The sequence below is a fragment of the Zophobas morio genome, unplaced genomic scaffold, assembly GCF_036711695.1.
Source record: "Zophobas morio isolate AGI-343-1 ecotype UQ-CSIRO unplaced genomic scaffold, CSIRO_AGI_Zmor_V1 ptg000029l, whole genome shotgun sequence".
In the NCBI taxonomy this organism is placed as follows: domain Eukaryota; kingdom Metazoa; phylum Arthropoda; class Insecta; order Coleoptera; family Tenebrionidae; genus Zophobas; species Zophobas morio.
Window position 1 is genome coordinate 4,475,500 of NW_026972134.1, and position 20,220 is coordinate 4,495,719.

At 38.6% G+C, this 20,220-nt stretch overlaps 2 protein-coding genes across 2 annotated transcripts; both read left to right on the top strand.

The window, feature by feature from the left end:
• The first annotated feature begins 7,082 nt into the window (after positions 1 to 7,082).
• Positions 7,083 to 7,622, top strand: LOC135137306 (uncharacterized). Its single transcript, XM_064066928.1, has 2 exons — positions 7,083 to 7,134; positions 7,201 to 7,622. The coding sequence occupies exons 1-2, from the start codon at positions 7,083 to 7,085 to the stop codon at positions 7,620 to 7,622; spliced, it is 474 nt and encodes a 157-aa protein (XP_063922998.1).
• A 404-nt stretch (positions 7,623 to 8,026) lies between these two features.
• Positions 8,027 to 19,874, top strand: LOC135137521 (dynein axonemal heavy chain 7). Its single transcript, XM_064067206.1, has 2 exons — positions 8,027 to 13,011; positions 13,060 to 19,874. Exons 1-2 carry the CDS (start codon positions 8,038 to 8,040, stop codon positions 19,864 to 19,866), a joined length of 11,781 nt encoding a protein of 3,926 aa, XP_063923276.1. The 5' UTR covers positions 8,027 to 8,037; the 3' UTR covers positions 19,867 to 19,874.
• Positions 19,875 to 20,220: the final 346 nt, after the last annotated feature.

Below are 20,220 nucleotides of genomic sequence, written 5' to 3' on the forward strand. Positions count from 1 at the left end.
TTCCAATTTTTGACGTTGTCAACAACTAATTTATTTAAAAGTTTAGCATGAATCGACTAACAGCAAGTGGTTTTAGAAGATACAAAATGACGCGTAACGCCGAAAATACAGCACTACTGGAAGAAATAATAACAACTACACCATGCGACGAGTTACTGTATGCTTTCAACCTTCAAGCCAAGAAACGACGATATCACTGGAAATACGAGCGCAGTGTTTTAAAGCAGAAGAAAAAAGAACTCGAAAATAAACAAGAACTTGAAAAGAAACTAGTGGAGCTGCATTCTGAAATTTCCAAGAAAAGTTCCTTGCATCTTGAGAGAGGTGCATTCCAGCAGTTAATATGAACATAAAATGTGTAATGTAAAATCGAAACAAATATAAAGAATAACTAATGACGGAATTATATTTATCGTGACTTCTCTAGCATATACTAAACAAATTGTGAAAATTGGTTTTCTTTATTTTGACGAATGCTAAATTTCATATTTCTTTAGTTTTATCTGCAAGAACGCCGTAGGCGTTACTCTATTGATCCGTTTTTATTATAATCCTATCGAGTTCTACCAACCTATAGCCGAACTGGATGCTAATAGGTATTGTGTTACCCCGTTCGAATCAAATTTCCGCGTCCCTGACTTTTGGTAAGAAAAGGTCGGTAAAAATGTGAAGAACCGAAAATCCCTAAGAAGAAGATTCGCAGAGGCAGTGTTCAGTTTTGATCGATACGTAGGAACTAAGTATTTAGCTAAGTAAACGGTGAATTATTGTTTCCTTCTTTTCGATGACAGCTTCAGGGATGCGGAAGAATGAAATAAACCGATTATCGTCGGAAGAATTAACGTTTGAACTCACGTATCGAGGATTGCCGACCAGCAGAGTTCAAGAGATGCGGAAGTCTTTGCGGAACGTTTTAAAATTGGAAAAGATTGGAACTTTTGCTAATGTCACAACAGTATCGTTTACGGACGCCGCTTTTTCCGATTCTCAGAGACTTTCTTGGGAGGTTCAACGGAAATATTACGTGTACAGATTTCCTTTGAGTATCTGCAATTTTATGTCAGAGATTACGGTTATTACAGCTTTGTGATGGAGGAAACGAGGACCCACCGAAGTTATCCACGAATCAAGCGCTTGTAGATCTTCATGACATAGATAAGAGTAAATTTGAATGAATGGTTGAGAAATTCAATAGGCGGAGTTTGGACTACTCATTTCGGGGATTTGTTCACAGGTCGTGCACTTATTTGGTACAGAGCCAGTAGGAAGAAAGTATCAACTTGGTCCACACTTGTACGTCTTTTACGAGATGAATTTCAGTCAGGAGATACGAACACGAACATAAGGAAGCATTGAGTCTATTGGTATTTACTAATCGGTGATGGAGTCGTTGTCTGGGAGCCTCTCGGTGAACATAACCGAATCACAACAACTGCGAGTTATTCTAAGGAATATTTCACCCTTTCATCAGGAACATCTTGCTCTATTGATTCAAGAGATGTATTGCTCAAGGATGGTTGACGACTTGAAACACGACAAGCCCGGATGGAAAATTTTGTACCACCCCCATCGTGTAAGGCGCGTTTGCTTGAGCCAGATTTTTCATTTGTAGTAGCGGAAATGGAAAGAGCCACTATCACGGAATTTAAATGCTATAAATAGGGACAAACAGAATATGAACAGGCAGAATGTAAACAGAAACGGAGCATTAAATGTTACCATTGTGGTGCACCAAATGTGGCAGTCAGAACCTGTACTACCGGCAAATAAACGAAAAACGGGAAACGTGGCGGTGGACCGCAAGGTATTAAAGCCTTAGTAGATCTTTCTCTTTTGCGCTCTGATCCGGAATGTTATTTAAATTTTACTTTGTCATATGTAGTCGTGACGAACGGTCATATTTAACAGTGGAGGTATTTGGACATCGCGTTCAGGGGTTGTTAGATTCTGGGGCGAATAGAACAGTTACAAACACCTCAGGGTTAGAATTTTTCAGGAAACTCGGAATTTCGTTTCTGTAAATAGGCATAATGTCGCTGATGAAGGTAAATGCAGTCATTGGTACGATTACCATTCCATTTCTATTAATTGGTCGCGTACGAGTTATTGAGGTTTAGGTATTCCGTCATTAACACATTTTCTTATATTGGGTATTGATTTCTGGAGAAAAATGGAAATCGTGCCAGATCTACCACACAGTGAGTGGAAATTTAGACAAGCACCTGAGTGCTCGCTTTGATCGCCTCGGAAGACCTTTCTTCTGATCGAAGGGAACGCTTGAAACAACTAATGCTCGATGAATTTCCGCCTACGGTTAATAAGATCGGATGCACACATCTAGCAGAGCACTTAATCAAAACAACTGCTGAACCCATATCAAACAACGTTATTATTCGTTATCGCCGACGTTACAAAAATCTGTAAATCAGGAGCTGTATGAAATACTGAAGAATGATATTATCGAACCATCCTCATCACTTTGGAGTTTGCCTATAGTGATGGTGAATAATAATAATATTAATAATAATAATAAATTTATTACCCAACAGAAAATTTCCATTAACAGGGTAATTACAAGTTAATTAATGTTAAACTAAACTAAGAGTACTAAAAAATAAAAAAAATAAAATACTACTAAAATAATCAAATACAACCGCAGTTAATTAATTAATTTAGAAATTAAGTTAAATTCGACATGCAGTGGGCTGGTGTGTAACAATATGGAAATAAATTAACATTCGCTCTTAAGCAATTGAATCAAAATAACCCCTGGCAAAATTAACAATGGAACCAAGGCTATCATTGTATAAGTCACATTTTTGAGAAATTTTATTAAAGTTCTGACACATTACATTAATAGGTGATTTCATACCAAGATTGGTTTTGTAGTGTCTAAGTTTGAACATACTCTTGTCCCGTGTATAAAATGAAGGTACAAAGAACTGAATTAGAAATAAAAGATATGGACAATCAATTCTATTACGACACAATTTAACTACAAAACATATGCTAGCTATTAACCTTCTACAGTGCAGTGACTGAAACCCGAAACGTTCCAGTAAATATTTTTGATTAGTACCACGACTGGGATAGGTATTATCAGTTCTAAAACATAATAATTTTAAAAACCTCCTTTGAACCTTTTCTAAGTTGATTTTTTGATATATGTAGTATGGGGACCAAATAATGTTAGCATATTCTAATTTGGATCTAACTAACGAAAAATACAGGATTTTTAACACGGGCACACTATGGAAATCTCGGGAGTTACGTACTATAAAACCAAGAGTTCTTAAAGCTGCATTAGTTATGTAACACAAGTGATCAATGAATGACAATTTCTGGTCAAAAATTACTCCAAGATCCTTAAATGTGGAACATCTGTGCAGTTGAACGGTGTTAACGCTATAATCAAATATAATTTTATTCTCGTTCCTAGTAAAGGAAATCACTTTACATTTTGCTAGATTTAATTTTAGATTATTGTTTTCACTCCATTTAAAAATTTGGTTAATGTCAGATTGAAGTTGTAGGCAGTCCTCCCTATTTGACACAATTCTGAAAATTTTTAAGTCGTCTGCATATAAAAGGCACTGCGAATTGACAAATAAATCAACAACATCATTGATATAAATATTGAATAAAAGTGGCCCCAATATCGATCCTTGAGGCACACCAGTATTAGCTATGTACTTATCAGAGAGGTAACCGCCAAGGGATACGTAGTTAGTTCTATGATCAAGATATGATTTAAAAAAATTTAATAATGTTTCCGAAAAGCCAAGACCTGACATTTTAGAGAGCAATATGTCATGCTGAACACAATCGAACGCTTTTGAGAAGTCAGTGTATAACACATCCACCTGCCGTCTCCTATCTAGCGATTCAGATAGAAATTGCGATATACAAACCAAGTTTGATATTGTTGATCTATTGGTCATGAAACCATGTTGGGATGTAGTTATTAATTTTTTTATTTTAGGAAAAACGCGATTACGAATCACACTTTCGAACACCTTAGATAAATTTGTTAATAACGAAATTGGTCGATAATTTTTTATATTTGACACATCACCATTTTTAAAAATTGGGCAAACTCTTGCATCTTTCCAGCTGTTTGGAAACGTTTCTGAATTTAAAGCTAAATTAAACATGAAACACAAAGGTTTAACAAGCGCTATAGCACAATCTTTAACAATAAAAGAAGGAATCTGATCAAACCCTGACACACAATTAGGTTTAAATCTTCTCATAGCACTATAAATTTCCTCTTCACTTAAATTAGAAATGGTAATCAATGGAGGAGAATTATGAGATAGTGTATCGTTATCCTTTTTTAGACCAGTATTACCCTTGTAAATGTCAGAAAAAAAATTTGCAAAACCATCAACAATTTTTTGAGGTGTATTAAACTCCTGGTTTTCATCGAAAACTGTACCTGGGACAGCCGTTCTACCTTTTTTGTTTTTAATAAAACACCAAAAATTCGGATCAGATAGAACAGAATTTTCAACCTTCGTTAAATATAATTTATAATCACGATTAATTATTTGTTTAACATATCTCCTTTGATCAGAGTATGCCATGTAACACTCAAAAGAGCGACATTTCTTAAACTTTTTAAACAGAGTATTTTTGGTTTTAATGTGATAACGTAATTCGCGGGAGTACCAAGATGGAAATTTCAATTTACCAAATCTGACCAATGGAACATATTTATCAAATAAATCATAAATATGTTTGTAAAATTCATCACAAGCTGAGTTAATGTCAGTACAGTTTTCAAGAAAAGACCAGTCAATGTTAAGTATTGCATCATATAATTCTATAAGATTCGCTTTTTTAAAGTTATACTGTTTAAGTGTCGAACATGCAGAAAAGTTTGACACTTTTTCTATATTTAACTGACATTCTACGCTTAATGATGGATGGTGAGGGTCCTCTGGCACCAAAGGGCTAAAGTCACGATAAACTGCACAATTTATTTCACTATGAATCACAAGGTCCAGAATTCTATCATTACTGTTCACTATCGTGTTAGCTTGTTTAAGATTGGTGTAAGTCATTAAATTTCGTATAATTGTACTTTTTCTATCTCTGCAATCCTTCACCAAGTTGGGAACATTAGAATCACCAACGATAATAACAGTGCCATTTAAGTTAATGAGATAATGCTCAAAAGAATCACAAAACATCTCAAAATCTTCAACGGAAATATCAGGTGGAATGTACACACAAAAAATAAATAACGAAGTCCTACTCAGAATAATTTTACAACCTACCAAATCAACAAGAGAAACAGAAAGGGTAACAGTACTTAAGTCTAATATATGCGATTTAAGTTCATTATTAATAGCAATGAGTGTTCCCCCGCCTTTAATACGACCAGTATCTACATTTCTATCATCCCTAAATACCGTATAATTATTGGAAAAAATTTCAGATGAACTTACACTAGAATTCAACCATGTTTCAGATAAACACACAACATTATATTCCAATTGACTACAGCTAGCATAAACTTCATCAACTTTTGTGCATAACCCTCGAACATTTTGATAATAAAGGTAAAGTTTTGAGTAACTGTTGGGCTCTGTTAATTTAAATTACTATTATTAGAAGAAGGTAAGTTATTGCGATCGCCTGGTGATGCAAAAACAATCTGTGGAATGTTGCGAATATATTTAATAGTAACATTATCACCCTTAGCTTTACGAACACGAAGTTCTTCCCGTAGGTTATTAAGATGAAGTCGTTGATTAGGAGTTTTGTCGTCCATTATGAACACTTCTTTAAATTTCGTCGTTTTTAGTGACTTCCGAAGTACAATACGTGCCATATCCGGATTCTTGAATCTGAGCTTTAGAAGGCGAGGTCGGCCAGACGTGGCCTTGCCAATACGCATAACATTTTCGGGAGTGACCACTGCTGCAGGATCAACCAACTTCAATATATCATTAGCGATATCAACATCCCCTACATTAGCTCCTTCAGGTACATTGGAAAGAATTACATTGCCAGCCCGTAGCGCTCTTTCCACAGACTCTTGTATCAGCTCCTCCTGTTTTATTGCCGTAATCGGTGTCGTCAACACTATTTTTTCAATGGAAGACAGACGATCATCAATTGATTTTTGCATTATTAAGAGTTTATTCGTGAGCTCACTAAAGGAAGTTATATGTGCTCTGCAGAGTTTACAAAAAATGAGTAAATGCACCGACTTAGTGGCTTTGACAAGATCTATTTCTTGTACGGTTAAATCAGTGGATCTGAAGTGCAAATGTCGCTTACAAGCACCACAAGCCACATTATTTCCCACCCTCGTTTCACCAGAACACTCACAGCATTTATTAGACTCCATCACGAAAATAGATGGACTGGACGTGGGAGGTGGATTCTCGACTTTTCCTATCAGTGAGATAAGTTTCTTGTTTAGATAAGAGAGGAAAGAAATAGTTCCACTTTAAACACAGATCACCACGTTATGCAATCACAGTTTACTGAACCAGTAGCACAATTAAATTCCTTACTATCTTGCGCACACACTGGTGTAAAGTTCACTGAAAAAGATAGATGGTAGTTATAGGTTTTGTGCCGATTACAGAAAGATGAACAAGGTCACCGAAGAGATGCTTACCCCTTTCCTTATGTGTCGAACACTTCGAATAAGCTAAGGAATAGTAACTATAGTCTTTGCCATTTCTATTGAAACACCCCTTGTTAATCATAAATTTGGCAACGTTCATATTCAGACAATTTTCTAACTAAAAGCCGTTGTCAATCAACCGAAAGCTCTTACCAATTGCTCAATTTTAAGCAAAATCAACAAGTGGTGTTTCAATAGAAATGGCAAAGACAATAAATATCTATCATTTCTGAATGTAAAAAGCGCGTCTTGGTAGGCGCCTGTGGCAGTAAAATCGCGTCCTATAACGGCATTCCCTGTCCCAGGAAGAGGTTTGTTCCAGTTTAAAACGCTACCATTCGGCCTACATACCTTACCAGCAACATGGCAATGTCTCATCGATTGAGTTCTGGGAGCAGATCCGGAGCCGTACGTATTTATGTATGTACATATCATCATGACCACCCCCGACTTCGACAAGCACCTGGATGTACTGCGCGAGGTGTTTCGTAGAGCGCAGTACATTTCGCAAGAGCAAGACTGATATGTTAGTCACGAGAAACTTAAATATTTAGGCTATGTAGTGAAACGATCGGGCCTTGATGTTGACCCGGGGAAGATAGAGCCTATTCTGACGCTTCTCGCGCCGAAACCGGTTTCTGAAGTCCGTCGAATTATAGGTATGGCGTCGTGGTACTTTCGGTATATTCCGAATTTTGCATTTATTGTCGCACCGATTACTGCGCTGCTGAAAAAGGATCGTAAATTCGAATGGTCAGATGTCTGTACTGTCGCTTTCGATACAACTAAACAAAATCGAACACTCCTCAATTTGAAGGTAAGCTGGATGGCTGACGCTATCTTGAAATCCACCGTTACAACACGTCCAGCCATTTCTCACACTGTAGTATCCCATTTTGTTAGACGATCACAGGCCAAAACAAAATTTATTAAGTTTTGGTGGGATGTATGGATTACCACAGTATGGGGTCAGTAATTTTAATTTTTAATTTATTAATTTACAGCAGTCTGTGTCATATGATAATAATAGGGACATTTCTAGAACAGGTATGACAAATGAAGCTCACTTATATACATCCAGAAGGGATTAACAACAATTGAAAGTAAAATCACCAACCAGAAAAATATTTTCTCTTTAGGTGATAATGTTAGTAAAAAGAGATGTTAATACGAGTATAATAACATAATACATACAAGTATTACCATTACCAGCACTCGCGGACTTTGGAACTTTGGAGTCACATGGTAATGTGCATGTGCTTATAAAATGTATGCTTTGTTTTTTCTTGTTTTCGCTACCTTTTCCCAATGCACACTATAATGACATTTTGACAATTGTCATAGACTTTTTTTTTCAAATTGTCAAACCCCCGACTCATTCACAATTTATCATGGATCAAGCAAAAGATAAGTTCCGAAAATGCAAAAAACTACAAACAAAGACCCAAAACGTCCCCCTTATAGAGGAACTAATAAAAACCACACTTACGGAAGACCTGCTCGCCCGTTTCAACGTCCCAGCCCATACACGACAATTTCTCCTCAAAAAAAAATGCCAAATGGCGAAAGACACCAAGAAGAAAGAACTGAAAAAAAAACTAAAAGAGTTGTACCCAGAAATTCCCCAAAAAAATACTCCACAATATGATATACGCAAATATGCGCAGTCTGGACCCAAAACTATGAAGATCATGTTCCAGTGGAAATGTATAATGGAAAGAGTCCATACAGGTGGTTTGGAGAACAAATACCCCCAGATAGTAGAAACTATTTTGGATGAAGCAAGAGATGAGTTTATCGAAACGGTTCACGGAGTGAGCGTCAACGTGAAAACGAGACCTATGGGAAACGACGAACACATCCACCTAGAACCTTTAAAATTTTTTGGAAAGACGAAAAGGTACAACGTTTATTTAAAGCACCGTCAATACATGTTATGGAAATGGAAACTTCACCATCCCCTAATTCGAGCAATCTTGAAGGAATGTGTCACATTCTTACCAGACAAGCTGTTCGATTTTGGGGAGAAAAGTAGCGAACCGGTAGACATCGTAACGTTGGCTGAAAAGTTTGCCACCTATGTGAAGGAATCGAAACTTCTTTTTAAAGAACTTTACTTAAAACTGACAGTACTGGTGCAGAAAGACAAAAGCGATAACACCGATTATTTGAAAGCATGTACCGGTCTGTTTGGAGTGTACATGAGTCAAGCACTTATCGAAACGATGAAATATATCGTGAGGGCAACGGGGAATGAGGATTTGATACCATATCTTAAATTAACTCTCATTTTTGGTGAAGTAGGTCTAACTTTGAAGCCAACAATGAATGACGTCATCGATCTTTATTCTCGATTCTTGCATGACCTAGTTGCGACTGGTAAAAAATTTCCAGTTTTGAATTCGGCGAAACAAGAAGGAGAAGCAGAGGACTCGGAGCTGACTCATCTGAATGTCACTGACGATTTCCTCGAACATTGTATTGAACAAATGTCACTCAACATTTCGAAGATGTATGAACCTATTTTTAGTTACCTCGAGTATGTAGAGTCAGAATTTGGGGATCTATATTCAGAATTTGATATCCACAAAGAAGTAGAAGATAAACAAATGCTTTTCACGAACGGCTTTAATCAAATAGCCTATTACAAAAGTTACATAAAAAAAGCTAACACAAATTTAACCAACGAATATTTTGCCATAGGTCAACTGATACTTTCCGAGTACGTTGATAATCTCAAAGCGTCTTTACAACGTCTCATCGACGAAATTTTGGGTAAACTCAGTTTGGAACACCGTTTGGAAGATGAAGCAATTTGTCAGTGTTTCCAAGATATCAGAGAGAAAGCTCTAGAAGTACCAACTAACAGCGAAGAATTAATGGAGCAAGGCAAGTACATGATCTGGGTAAAAACAGTTCATCTCATAGAACTTGCGGAGCGAATCCAGCAGATGTTATATAATCTGACCCACTTGTTCGAATATGGCGAAATCTCTCAACAACATATGGATCTAAATTCAGACACGGTTAACTGGCTAAAAAATGTCGAACCCATCTTAGAACAAAGTTCCGTCATGTACGAACAATTCAAATTTGAAGCAGAAGAAAAACTTCAAAAAACCAAAGATGAAGTTGCTGTCGCTTTGCAAACACTGCTGCCGTATCTCGTGATCTTGAATGACATGGACGATGTGGAAAACGTACGTCAGTACGTTCACAGAATGGCGCCTTTTTTAGAAGTCATGCGTGACGCTCTGAAGAAGATCATTTGGAGTAATCACGAAGAAGAGGTTCTGGGTTTCGGCGTAACCATTTTTTTGAAGTACGAGGAGATGGCGAACTTCTTGTTCCCTTTTTACCATTTATTGAAAGTTTGTTTAAATCTGAAAAGAAAAATTGCAGTGTGGCTTGATGGACAATTTGAATTTCTTAATGCAGAGGAAACCGAGTTGATGCTAGAAGACTTTCAGAAGGAGCTTTTGAAAATTCAAAAGATGTACAGGAATAAAATAAAGCAAGCTCTAGCTGAGAATGTTGCCTTGCGATTTGATGGTATACTTGATGATCCAGAACTTGTCAACTGGCCAGCGCCGCTTAAACTGACTGCGAGAGCAATCCAAGACATTAAAGATTTTAGGCCTGCATTAACAATGATGAAAATTATGTGTAATGACGCCTTGCTGAAGAGACACTGGAAAGAAATGTCTGAGATCGCCGGTTTTGATATGACTCCGAACGCAGGTACTTCGTTGAGAAAGTTAATGGGTATGGGTCTAGAACCTGATATGGACAAATATGAGATTATTAGTACCAGTGCAACCAAAGAAAGAGAACTTTTGGTCAACCTCAACAAAATGCAAGAAGAATGGGTCGATATTCGTTTCAAAACCGGTACTTATAAAGACACAGGAATCAATATTCTAACTCAGTTGGATGATGTTCAAGTCATTCTCGATGACCATATTCTGAAGACTTTAACCATGAGAGGGTCCGTTTTTGTCAGACCTTATGAAACTGAAGTAAGGGCTTTTTACGAGAAATTATTGAGAATAAACAATACGATAGAAGAATGGGGCAAAGTACAGTCACAGTGGCTTTACTTACTCCCAATTTTTTCATCAAAAGATATTGTAGCACAAATGCCAGAAGAAGGGCAACTTTTTAAAGAAGTCAACGACACGTACAAGCGGTACATGGACATGGTTATGAGAGACTCGAGAGTTGTTGAAACAGCAGGCGCTGCTGGAGTTCTAGAAGCAATGGTTCATTGTATAGAACTCCTTGAGAAAATCAACGACGGCGTGGTATCATATCTAGAGAAAAAACGACTTTTTTTTCCGCGATTTTTCTTCTTGTCGAACGACGAAATGTTGGAGATTTTGTCCGAAACAAAAGATCCTCTAAGAGTACAACCTCACCTCAAGAAATGTTTTGAAGCCATCAATCGTCTCAATTTCGACGACCAATTACAGATCCATGCCATGTATAGCCAAGAAGACGAAGAAATAGAGTTCGTTAAAATGATCAAAACCAAAGAATTTGGAGGAAGTGTCGAAAAATGGCTCATTCTTGTTGAAGAGCAAATGATAAAATCAGTCAGGGAACAAATAATTCAAAGCTTTAAGAACTACGCTGTCACGCCACGAACGAAATGGGTACAAAAATGGCCGGGTCAAGTGGTGTTAGCAGTGTCACAAGTATACTGGACTACGAGCGTTCACCAAGCACTGAATCGTGTCGAAGACATGACGATAAATGGACTTGCTAGTAGTCTTAAGAACCAACTTAAAGAGATAGTCGGGCTGATCAGAGACCCAACTTTAACGAATCTTTCAAGAATAACCATCAAAGCTCTAATCGTAATTGACGTACACGCAAAAGACGTCGTTCAAGACTTGGCCGACAAGAAAGTGAAGGACGATAAAGAATTTAAGTGGTTGTCACAGTTAAGGTACTACTTGGAAGAAAACGAATGTTACGTCCGACTTGTCAACGCAACAGTCAAATACGCGTACGAATACCTAGGAAACACGGATCGTCTGGTAATTACACCCCTGACGGACAGGTGTTACAGAACTTTAATCGGTGCATACCATCTACATTTGAATGGAGCCCCCGAAGGTCCCGCAGGTACCGGCAAAACCGAGACTACTAAAGATTTAGCAAAAGCAATCGCTGTACAGTGTGTTGTCTTTAACTGCTCCGATGGTTTGGATTACAAGGCCATGGGGAAGTTTTTTAAAGGACTGGCGTCGTGTGGTGCTTGGGCCTGTTTCGACGAATTTAATCGAATCGACATTGAAGTACTGTCTGTGGTAGCCCAGCAGATTCTATCCATAATATTGGCAGTTCGTGCTAACTTACCCAAATTTCTTTTCGAAGGGTCAGAAATTCAATTAAATCCCACTTGCTATGTATGTATCACCATGAATCCAGGATATGCAGGACGTTCGGAACTGCCCGATAACTTGAAAGTGCTGTTTCGCACGGTCGCCATGATGGTACCCGACTATGCCATGATTGGAGAAATCTCGTTGTACTCGTACGGTTTTATCGATGCGAGAAACTTATCTGTGAAGATAGTCACAACGTATCGCTTGTGTTCGGAACAACTGTCTTCACAGAATCACTACGATTACGGCATGAGAGCTGTGAAGTCGGTCTTGTCGGCTGCTGGTAACAACAAGAGAAAATTTCCCGACGAACAAGAAGATATTCTGCTTTTGAGGGCCATTTTAGATGTCAACCTACCGAAATTTCTGAATCATGATATCCCACTTTTTGAAGGAATTATCTCGGATTTGTTCCCAGGGGTTGTTTTACCAGAAGCTGATTATAAGATGTTGACAGACGCTATAATGGTTTGTTGCAAGAAACGTAATCTTCAACCAAAAGCTTCTTTTCTGTTAAAAATCATACAAACGTACGAAATGATGATCGTGAGATGGGGTTTTATGATTGTGGGAGAGCCATTTGCGGGGAAATCTTCAACATTGAAGGTTTTGGCCGACACATTATCGCTTATTAATGAACAAGGACAAGGAGAATCACAAGTATGTTATACGATATTGAATCCAAAGGCTATAACGATGGGTCAGTTGTACGGTCAATTTGATCCCATTTCCTACGAATGGTCCGATGGAGTCGTCGCCACCTGTTTTCGAAATTATGCTAATGATCCCAGTCCCGACAGAAAGTGGATTATATTTGATGGACCTGTAGATGCCGTTTGGATTGAAAATATGAACAGTGTTTTAGACGATAACAAGAAGCTTTGTTTGATGAGTGGAGAAGTTATGACATTGTCGAGCACCATGTCGTTGATTTTTGAAGTAATGGACTTGGAACAGGCATCGCCGGCCACGGTAAGCGTTTTAGTTCATACTTAAATGCACTAAACAATTTTAATTTAGGTATCGCGTTGTGGTATGATCTATATGGAAGCTGTAACTCTCGGCTGGGAACCTTTTCTTACCTCTTGGCTCGTCAATTGTAACCAAGAGTGGTGTTATGATGAATACAGAATCCTCACCAAAGACCTTTTCTATTGGATTATACCGCCGTGTTTGTACTTCCTTAGAAAATACTGCATTCAGTACTGTAATATCGGAATGATAAATCTAGTAAAAAATATGATGCAACTGGTTGAAATGACACTGAATAAAGCTTGTGAGGAGGTCATCAAAGCGGACGAAAAAGAGAAAAATTTATTAATATGGATGCAAGCGGCTTTTCTTCAAGCAGGAATATGGGGGTTGGGATGTGTTCTAGATACAGAATCAAAGGTGAAGTTTGATACGTTCTACAAACAACTGTGGCGAGGTCAACTGGAAGATAATCCTTATCCAGCATCCCTAGAGAAGCTTGAAATCAGCATCCCGATTGAAGGCTTGCTCTATGATTACGCATACAATTATAGAATGAAGGGCACCTGGAAGTTCTGGCCGGAAGTTGTGAAAAACGAAAGGGTAGATGAATGTAAGAATATCTTACAAGCTTTAATTCCCACCGTTGATACGGGGAGATATATGGCTTTGGTAGAAATGCACATTAAAAATAACGCACCCGTGTTACTAGTAGGACCAACTGGTACTGGAAAGAGCTTCTACATTCAAGATCTCCTCATGAACCAACTGGATAAAGAAATGTACTTGCCTTCATTCATCACGTTCACAGTAAAAGTCACAGCTAATCAGACCCAAAATTTGATTATTTCTAAATTGAACAAACTACGAAGATATCATTACGGAGCACCAAAAGGCAAAACTGCTGTTCTTTTTATAGACGATATCAACATGCCTTATAAAGAAACTTACGGGGCGCAACCACCTATCGAACTCCTGCGCCAGTACTTCGACCACAAAAATTGGTACGATCTTAAAACCACAGCACCGGTTTTCTTACACCGAGTAATCTTTCTGGCAGCTATGGGTCTCGTGGGAGGTAGCAGACAAGAAATTTATCCACGATTCCTCAGGCACTTCAGCATTTTTTCCATAAATGAATTTTCCGAGGAAACCATGGCGAAAATCTATATAAACATTTTACATTTGGGTTGGAAAAATAACGGTTTCCCTAGCGATATTATCAACATGGCTGTACAAACAGTGAACGCAAGTTTAGAAATTTTCAAATCTGCTACAGAAAATTTACGGCCTACTCCGTCAAAAAGTCACTATGTTTTCAATCTGCGTGACTTTTCTCGTTTGATTCAAGGTTGTGCCATGTTGCGAAAAGAGTGTGCGGAAGAGAGAGTTGTCTTTGCAAAGATTTGGGTCCACGAAGTCTTGCGTATTTTCTACGATAGACTAATTGAAAATGCCGACAAGGCATGGTTGTTTTCAAAAATCAAACTTGTTGTTCGTGATAGCTTCAAAGAGCATTTCGACAATGTCTTTGATTATTTGCCAAAAGATTCTGAAAATAATTTAACTTTGGATTCGTTGAAGAGGCTCATGTTTGGGACTTACTTTGATCAAGATTCAGATGACGACGAAAGGCGATATGAGGAAACAGCGAACATAGGTGCCTTCGCTGCGTTGTGCCAAAGTTGTCTGGATGACTATAACGCTTCTCATAAAACCAAAATGGATGTGGTACTTTTCGATTACGCTTTGGAACATCTGTCGAAGCTTTGTCGTGTTTTGTCGATGGCTTGCGGAAGCGCTCTCCTAGTCGGTATCAGTGGTTCTGGAAGACAGTCTCTAACTAGACTAGCTAGCGAAATTTATGGTCAAGCCTTATTCCAGCCAGAAATTACAAACAACTACGGTTTAAACGAATGGAGGGATGATATTAAGAAAATACTCAAGGAAGCGGGAGGCAGAGGACGGCATTGTGTGTTTTTGATTACTGAAGGGCAAATTAAAGAGGAATCGTTCTTGCAGGACATCGACTGCCTCCTCAACTCGGGCGAAGTACCCAATATATACCAAATAGACGAGAGACAAGAAATTTTGGAAATGGTGAGACTCGCAGCTCAGGGAGGCAATAGAAATCTTGATATAAGTGCCTTGTCGATCTTTTATTTCTTCACAAAGAGATGTCGGGAGAAAGTACACACAGTGTTGTGCTTCAGTCCCGTTGGATCGACTTTCAGAAATCGGTTAAGGCTATATCCTGCTCTTATTAACTGTTGCACGATAGACTGGTTCGACGACTGGCCAGAAAATGCCCTCGAGGAAGTAGCCCAGAAATGGATGGTAGACGTTAATTTATCCGATGAAGTGAAACAACAAGCTGTTGTGGCTTGCAAGTACTTTCACGTTGAAGCTCGTAAAGTTTCAGATGGATTCCATATAGCGACTGGTCGAAAAACGTACATCACTTCCGCGTCTTATCTAGAACTCATTAAGTCTTTCACGTTACTTACGAACAGCAAGCAAAAGGAAATTCTTAAGACTCAAGAAAGATATATTGGTGGTTTGAAAAAACTTTTGTTCGCAGCCGAACAAATCGCTGAGATGCAGCGAAACTTGGCAATATTAAGACCACAGTTAGAAGAGATGAACCGCAAAGCTATCGACATGATGAAGCAGATTGAGACCGAAACCATCGAAGTTGAGAAAGCATCCGAGCTTGTTAAAAAAGACGAAAAGGTAGCCAACGTGCAGGCCGCAATGGCTTCCGCTTTAAAGAAAGAGTGTGAAGCAGATTTAGCTGAAGCGATTCCGATTTTAGAAGATGCCATTAAGGCGCTGGACACTCTGAAACCTTCAGATATCGTACTGGTGAAGTCTATGAAGAATCCACCCGCCGCAATTAAGTTGGTGATGGCTGCCGTGTGCATCATGAAAGACATTAAGCCTGCAAGAATTCGAGATCCAGCGTCTGGCAGAATGAATTTGGACTTTTGGGGACCTAGTGTCAAACTTCTAGGGGAGATGACCTTCTTACAAGGTCTAAAAGACTACGATAAAGATAATATAAAACCCGAGATAATGGTGAAGATCCGAAAAGAGTATCTCCCACATAAAGATTTCAAGCCCCAAATTGTCGCCAAAGCATCAAGTGCTGCTGAAGGTCTGTGTAAGTGGATAATTGCGTTGGATAAATACGATAAAGTTAATAAAGTTGTGGCTCCGAAAAAAGCGAAACTGGAAAGCGCGGAACGAGAATTTGCCGCGACCATGGAGATACTTAGAGCTAAAAGAGCACAAGTCGCACAGTTAGAAGAGAAACTTCGCATTTTGAACGAACAGCTAGAAGAAGCACAACTGAGGCAAGCGGAGCTCCAAGCTGACGTCGATTTGTGTCGAAACAAATTGATACGAGCACAGAAACTTATCGGTGGTCTTGGTGGAGAGAAATCCAGGTGGACGGCAGCAGCCGAGGCGTTACAAGTCCAACATGATTCTTTAGCTGGTGACATCCTAGTGTCGAGCGGCATTATGGCTTACTTGTCACCTTTGACGGCCTATTACCGACAAAAAACTGTTTCCGACTGGCACAAACTTGTTAAGAAATTGAAAATACCTTGTTCGGAAGTGTTTGACTTCGTAGTTGTATTAGGCGATGATGTTAAAATACAAAACTGGTACATAAGTGGGCTGCCGCGGGACGCATTCTCGACAGAAAACGGAATGATACAAGACAATTCAAAAAAGTGGTCACTGTTTATAGATCCACAGTACCAAGCAAGCAACTGGATAAAGAAAATGGAAAAAAAGAACTCACTGTACGTTGTGAAATTTTCTCATGCAGATTATATGAAAACAATCGAGAACTGCATTCAGAACGGCTTTCCAGTTTTAATTGAAAGCATCGGTGAAGTTTTAGAAGCACCGATCGACCCCATTTTGTACAAAAAAGTTTTCAAACAAGCAGGATTTGAAGTAATAAGTTTAGGAGAGAACGTGATTCCGTACAACCAAAATTTTAGAATGTATCTGTCATCACCCTTGCGAAACCCCCACTACTTACCTGAAGTCTTCAACAGAGTGACAGTCATCAATTTTGCTCTAACTCTAGAAGGTCTGCAAGACCAACTTTTAGGCATCGTCGTTGCAGTAGAAAAACCAGAATTACAACGGTTAAAAGAAGAATTAATCGTACAAAAAGCTGAAAACAAAGGTGCTTTAGATGATGTTGAACGCAACATCCTAAAAACTCTAGCTGAATGTAAAGGTGATATTTTAGAGGACGAAACAGCAATACAGATTCTCGATGAATCCAAATTATTATCTGCAACGATCCGTGACAAACAAGCTAAATCCTTGGAAATCGAAAAATCTATTGAAGAATTTCGAGTGATGTATCAAGGTGTGGCCGAACATTCGGCAGTTCTCTATTACTGCATCTGCGATCTAGGAAACGTAGATCCGATGTACCAGTACTCACTAGACTGGTTCATCAATCTGTACATCGGATCCATTCAGAGAGCCGAAAAATGCAAAAGCGTGGAAAAGCGGTGCGCCAATCTTATCACAGCTTTCACTTTTGACCTCTACTCGAACATAACGCGATCATTGTTTGAGAAAGACAAACTATTGTTTTCGTTCTTGTTGTGTTCAAAGATTTTAATCTTTAACAAGACTTTGGACGAAAAAGAGTTTATGTTCTTAATGACAGGAGGGATAAATGTTGAGAATACCCTAAAGAATCCACTAGAATGGTTACCAAAACTGTCATGGGATCAAATATGCCGAGTAAGCGACCTACCAGCTTTTCACAATTTTAAGGATTCGTTTGTTGAACGATCGCACGACTGGAAGAAAATCTACGACAGCTACCAACCGGAAAACGAAAAATTGCCACCACCCTGGCAAGATAATCTCAATACCTTTGGAAAACTGACTGTGCTACGTATTCTTCGTCCTGACAAGTTGTTGGTGGGAGCCACCAATTACATCGCTAAAGAAATGGGTGTAAAATATATAACGCCACCCCAGTTTAACATTTCCGTTTCGTATAACGAATCGTATAATTTATGTCCGTTGATCTTTATCCTATCACCTGGTACCGATCCTATGGCTGCTTTGGTAAAATTTGCCGAAGAAAAGAAATATGTCGAACAATTTCAGTCGATTTCTTTAGGACAAGGACAAGGTCCACGTGCTGCTGCCCTAATTCAACAAGGTCAAAACGAAGGGCTTTGGGTGTGCCTGCAGAATTGTCACCTTGCAACGTCATGGATGCCAAGTCTTGAGAAAATCTTCGAAGATATGGATTACACAAATACAGACGATAATTTTCGACTGTGGTTAACGAGTTACCCTTCCGATAAATTTCCAGTGTCTATATTGCAGAAGGGAGTTAAAATTACCAATGAGCCTCCAAGTGGTCTTAAAGATAACCTTCTGAAATCGTACCTCAACGATCCTGTCAAAAACCAAGAATTCTTTAACGGATGCCCAGGAAATCAAGAAATGTTTGTGAAGCTGTTATATGGCATCGCATTCTTCCACGCCGTTGTACAAGAGAGACGTACTTTTGGACCACTAGGGTGGAATATACCATACGGGTTTAACGATTCCGATTTTGATATATCGGTTCAGCAACTACGAATGTTTATCAACGAGAGTGACGATCCATATGAAGCCCTCTCTTATCTGATCGGTGAATGCAACTACGGAGGTCGAGTAACGGATGACTGGGATCGTCGCTTGATCACGACCATCTTAGAAGACTTTCTCAATCCGAATTTAGTCAGTGCAAGTAACTATCTCTTCAGCGACGCTGCAGAATGCTATGGTCTCCCAACAAAAATCGACTATCCAGATTTCATAAATCATATACAGAACCTCCCTGTGATTCATCCTCCTCAAGTGTTTGGTCTCAATACAAACGCAGGAATAACTCGTGATTTGCAGAACTCTCACAGACTACTGAATTCAGCCTTAATGGCCTATGGTGAGGGTCAATCAGGCATGACCGGTGAAACCGACAAGTACATAATGACATTGTGTTCCGATATTTTGTCCAAATTGCCTCCACCTTTTGATCAAGAAGTAGCAATGCAACGTTACCCTGTTCAGTATTCCGAATCAATGAATACCGTTTTGGTACAAGAAATGGAACGTTTCAACAAACTCCTTGGTGTGATCCGAACCTCTTTAATTAATATGCAGAAAGCCATCCAGGGCCTAATCTCAATGACCCCAGCTTTAGAATCCTTTTCTGCGTCTCTTCTAGTAGCTCGAATCCCGAAAAACTGGGCCGGTGCTTCGTACCCCAGTTTAAAAAACTTACCCAATTACGTAGCGGATTTTGTAGAAAGAATCGTGTTTTTGGATACGTGGTACCAGAATGGGAAACCAAATGATTACTGGGTATCTGGGTTTTACTTTACCCAAGCGTTTTTGACTGGTGTTAAGCAAAACTATGCTCGAAAATACACCATTCCTATTGACCAACTCACTTTCGATTTTGCAGTTATGAAGAAAGATAGGGAAAATCAAGCACCTCCAGATGGTGCCTACATTTATGGATTGTTCATGGATGGTGCTAGATGGGAAAGAAGTACACAGCAAATTGTCGAATTATTGCCAAAAATTTTACATGACAACATGCCTTTAATTTGGATAAAACCTATTAAAGACGTCGACTATAAAGAGAGAGGCAGATACAAGTGTCCGGTTTATAAGACTTCAGAAAGAAGAGGCGTTTTGTCTACAACGGGTCATTCTACAAATTATGTGCTTCCAGTTTTACTGAAAACTACCATTACTCCTGCACATTGGATTAAAAGAAGCGTGGCCCTACTTTGTCAGCTAGATTAGCCAATCAAAATGTTAGCATAATTTTTTTTGCAATGATATTTTACTCAGTTTTTTATATCCACAGTGTTTATACATAAAATGTTTTATACGTACTCTTATAAATGCCAATTCAGTAAGTTGAAATTTATTCAGATATTTTTTTTTATAGGCAGAGTCAGTCTTAAAAGTTTAGTAGACTTTGAATAAAACAAACTTAAACTATTATATTACAACTCCGATATTTGACACAAATGACACCTCCTTGTACCAATTCTATATATCACATTAACGCGTGCATTGATGTAATTCAATCTTTTGGTACAACTATTTGATATATAACGCCCCTTGACATTGCTAGATCTCTGCCGCCCATTA

Excerpts from the sequence above, each read along its gene's own strand:
- LOC135137306 (XM_064066928.1), top strand. The coding sequence starts at position 7,083 with ATGACCACCCCCGACTTCGACAAGCACCTGGATGTACTGCGCGAGGTG. Across the intron at positions 7,135-7,200 it reads TGTACTGCGCGAGGTGTTTC|GCTATGTAGTGAAACGATCG; the intron begins GTAGAGCGCAGT and ends TTAAATATTTAG.
- LOC135137521 (XM_064067206.1), top strand. The coding sequence starts at position 8,038 with ATGGATCAAGCAAAAGATAAGTTCCGAAAATGCAAAAAACTACAAACA. Across the intron at positions 13,012-13,059 it reads AACAGGCATCGCCGGCCACG|GTATCGCGTTGTGGTATGAT; the intron begins GTAAGCGTTTTA and ends ATTTTAATTTAG.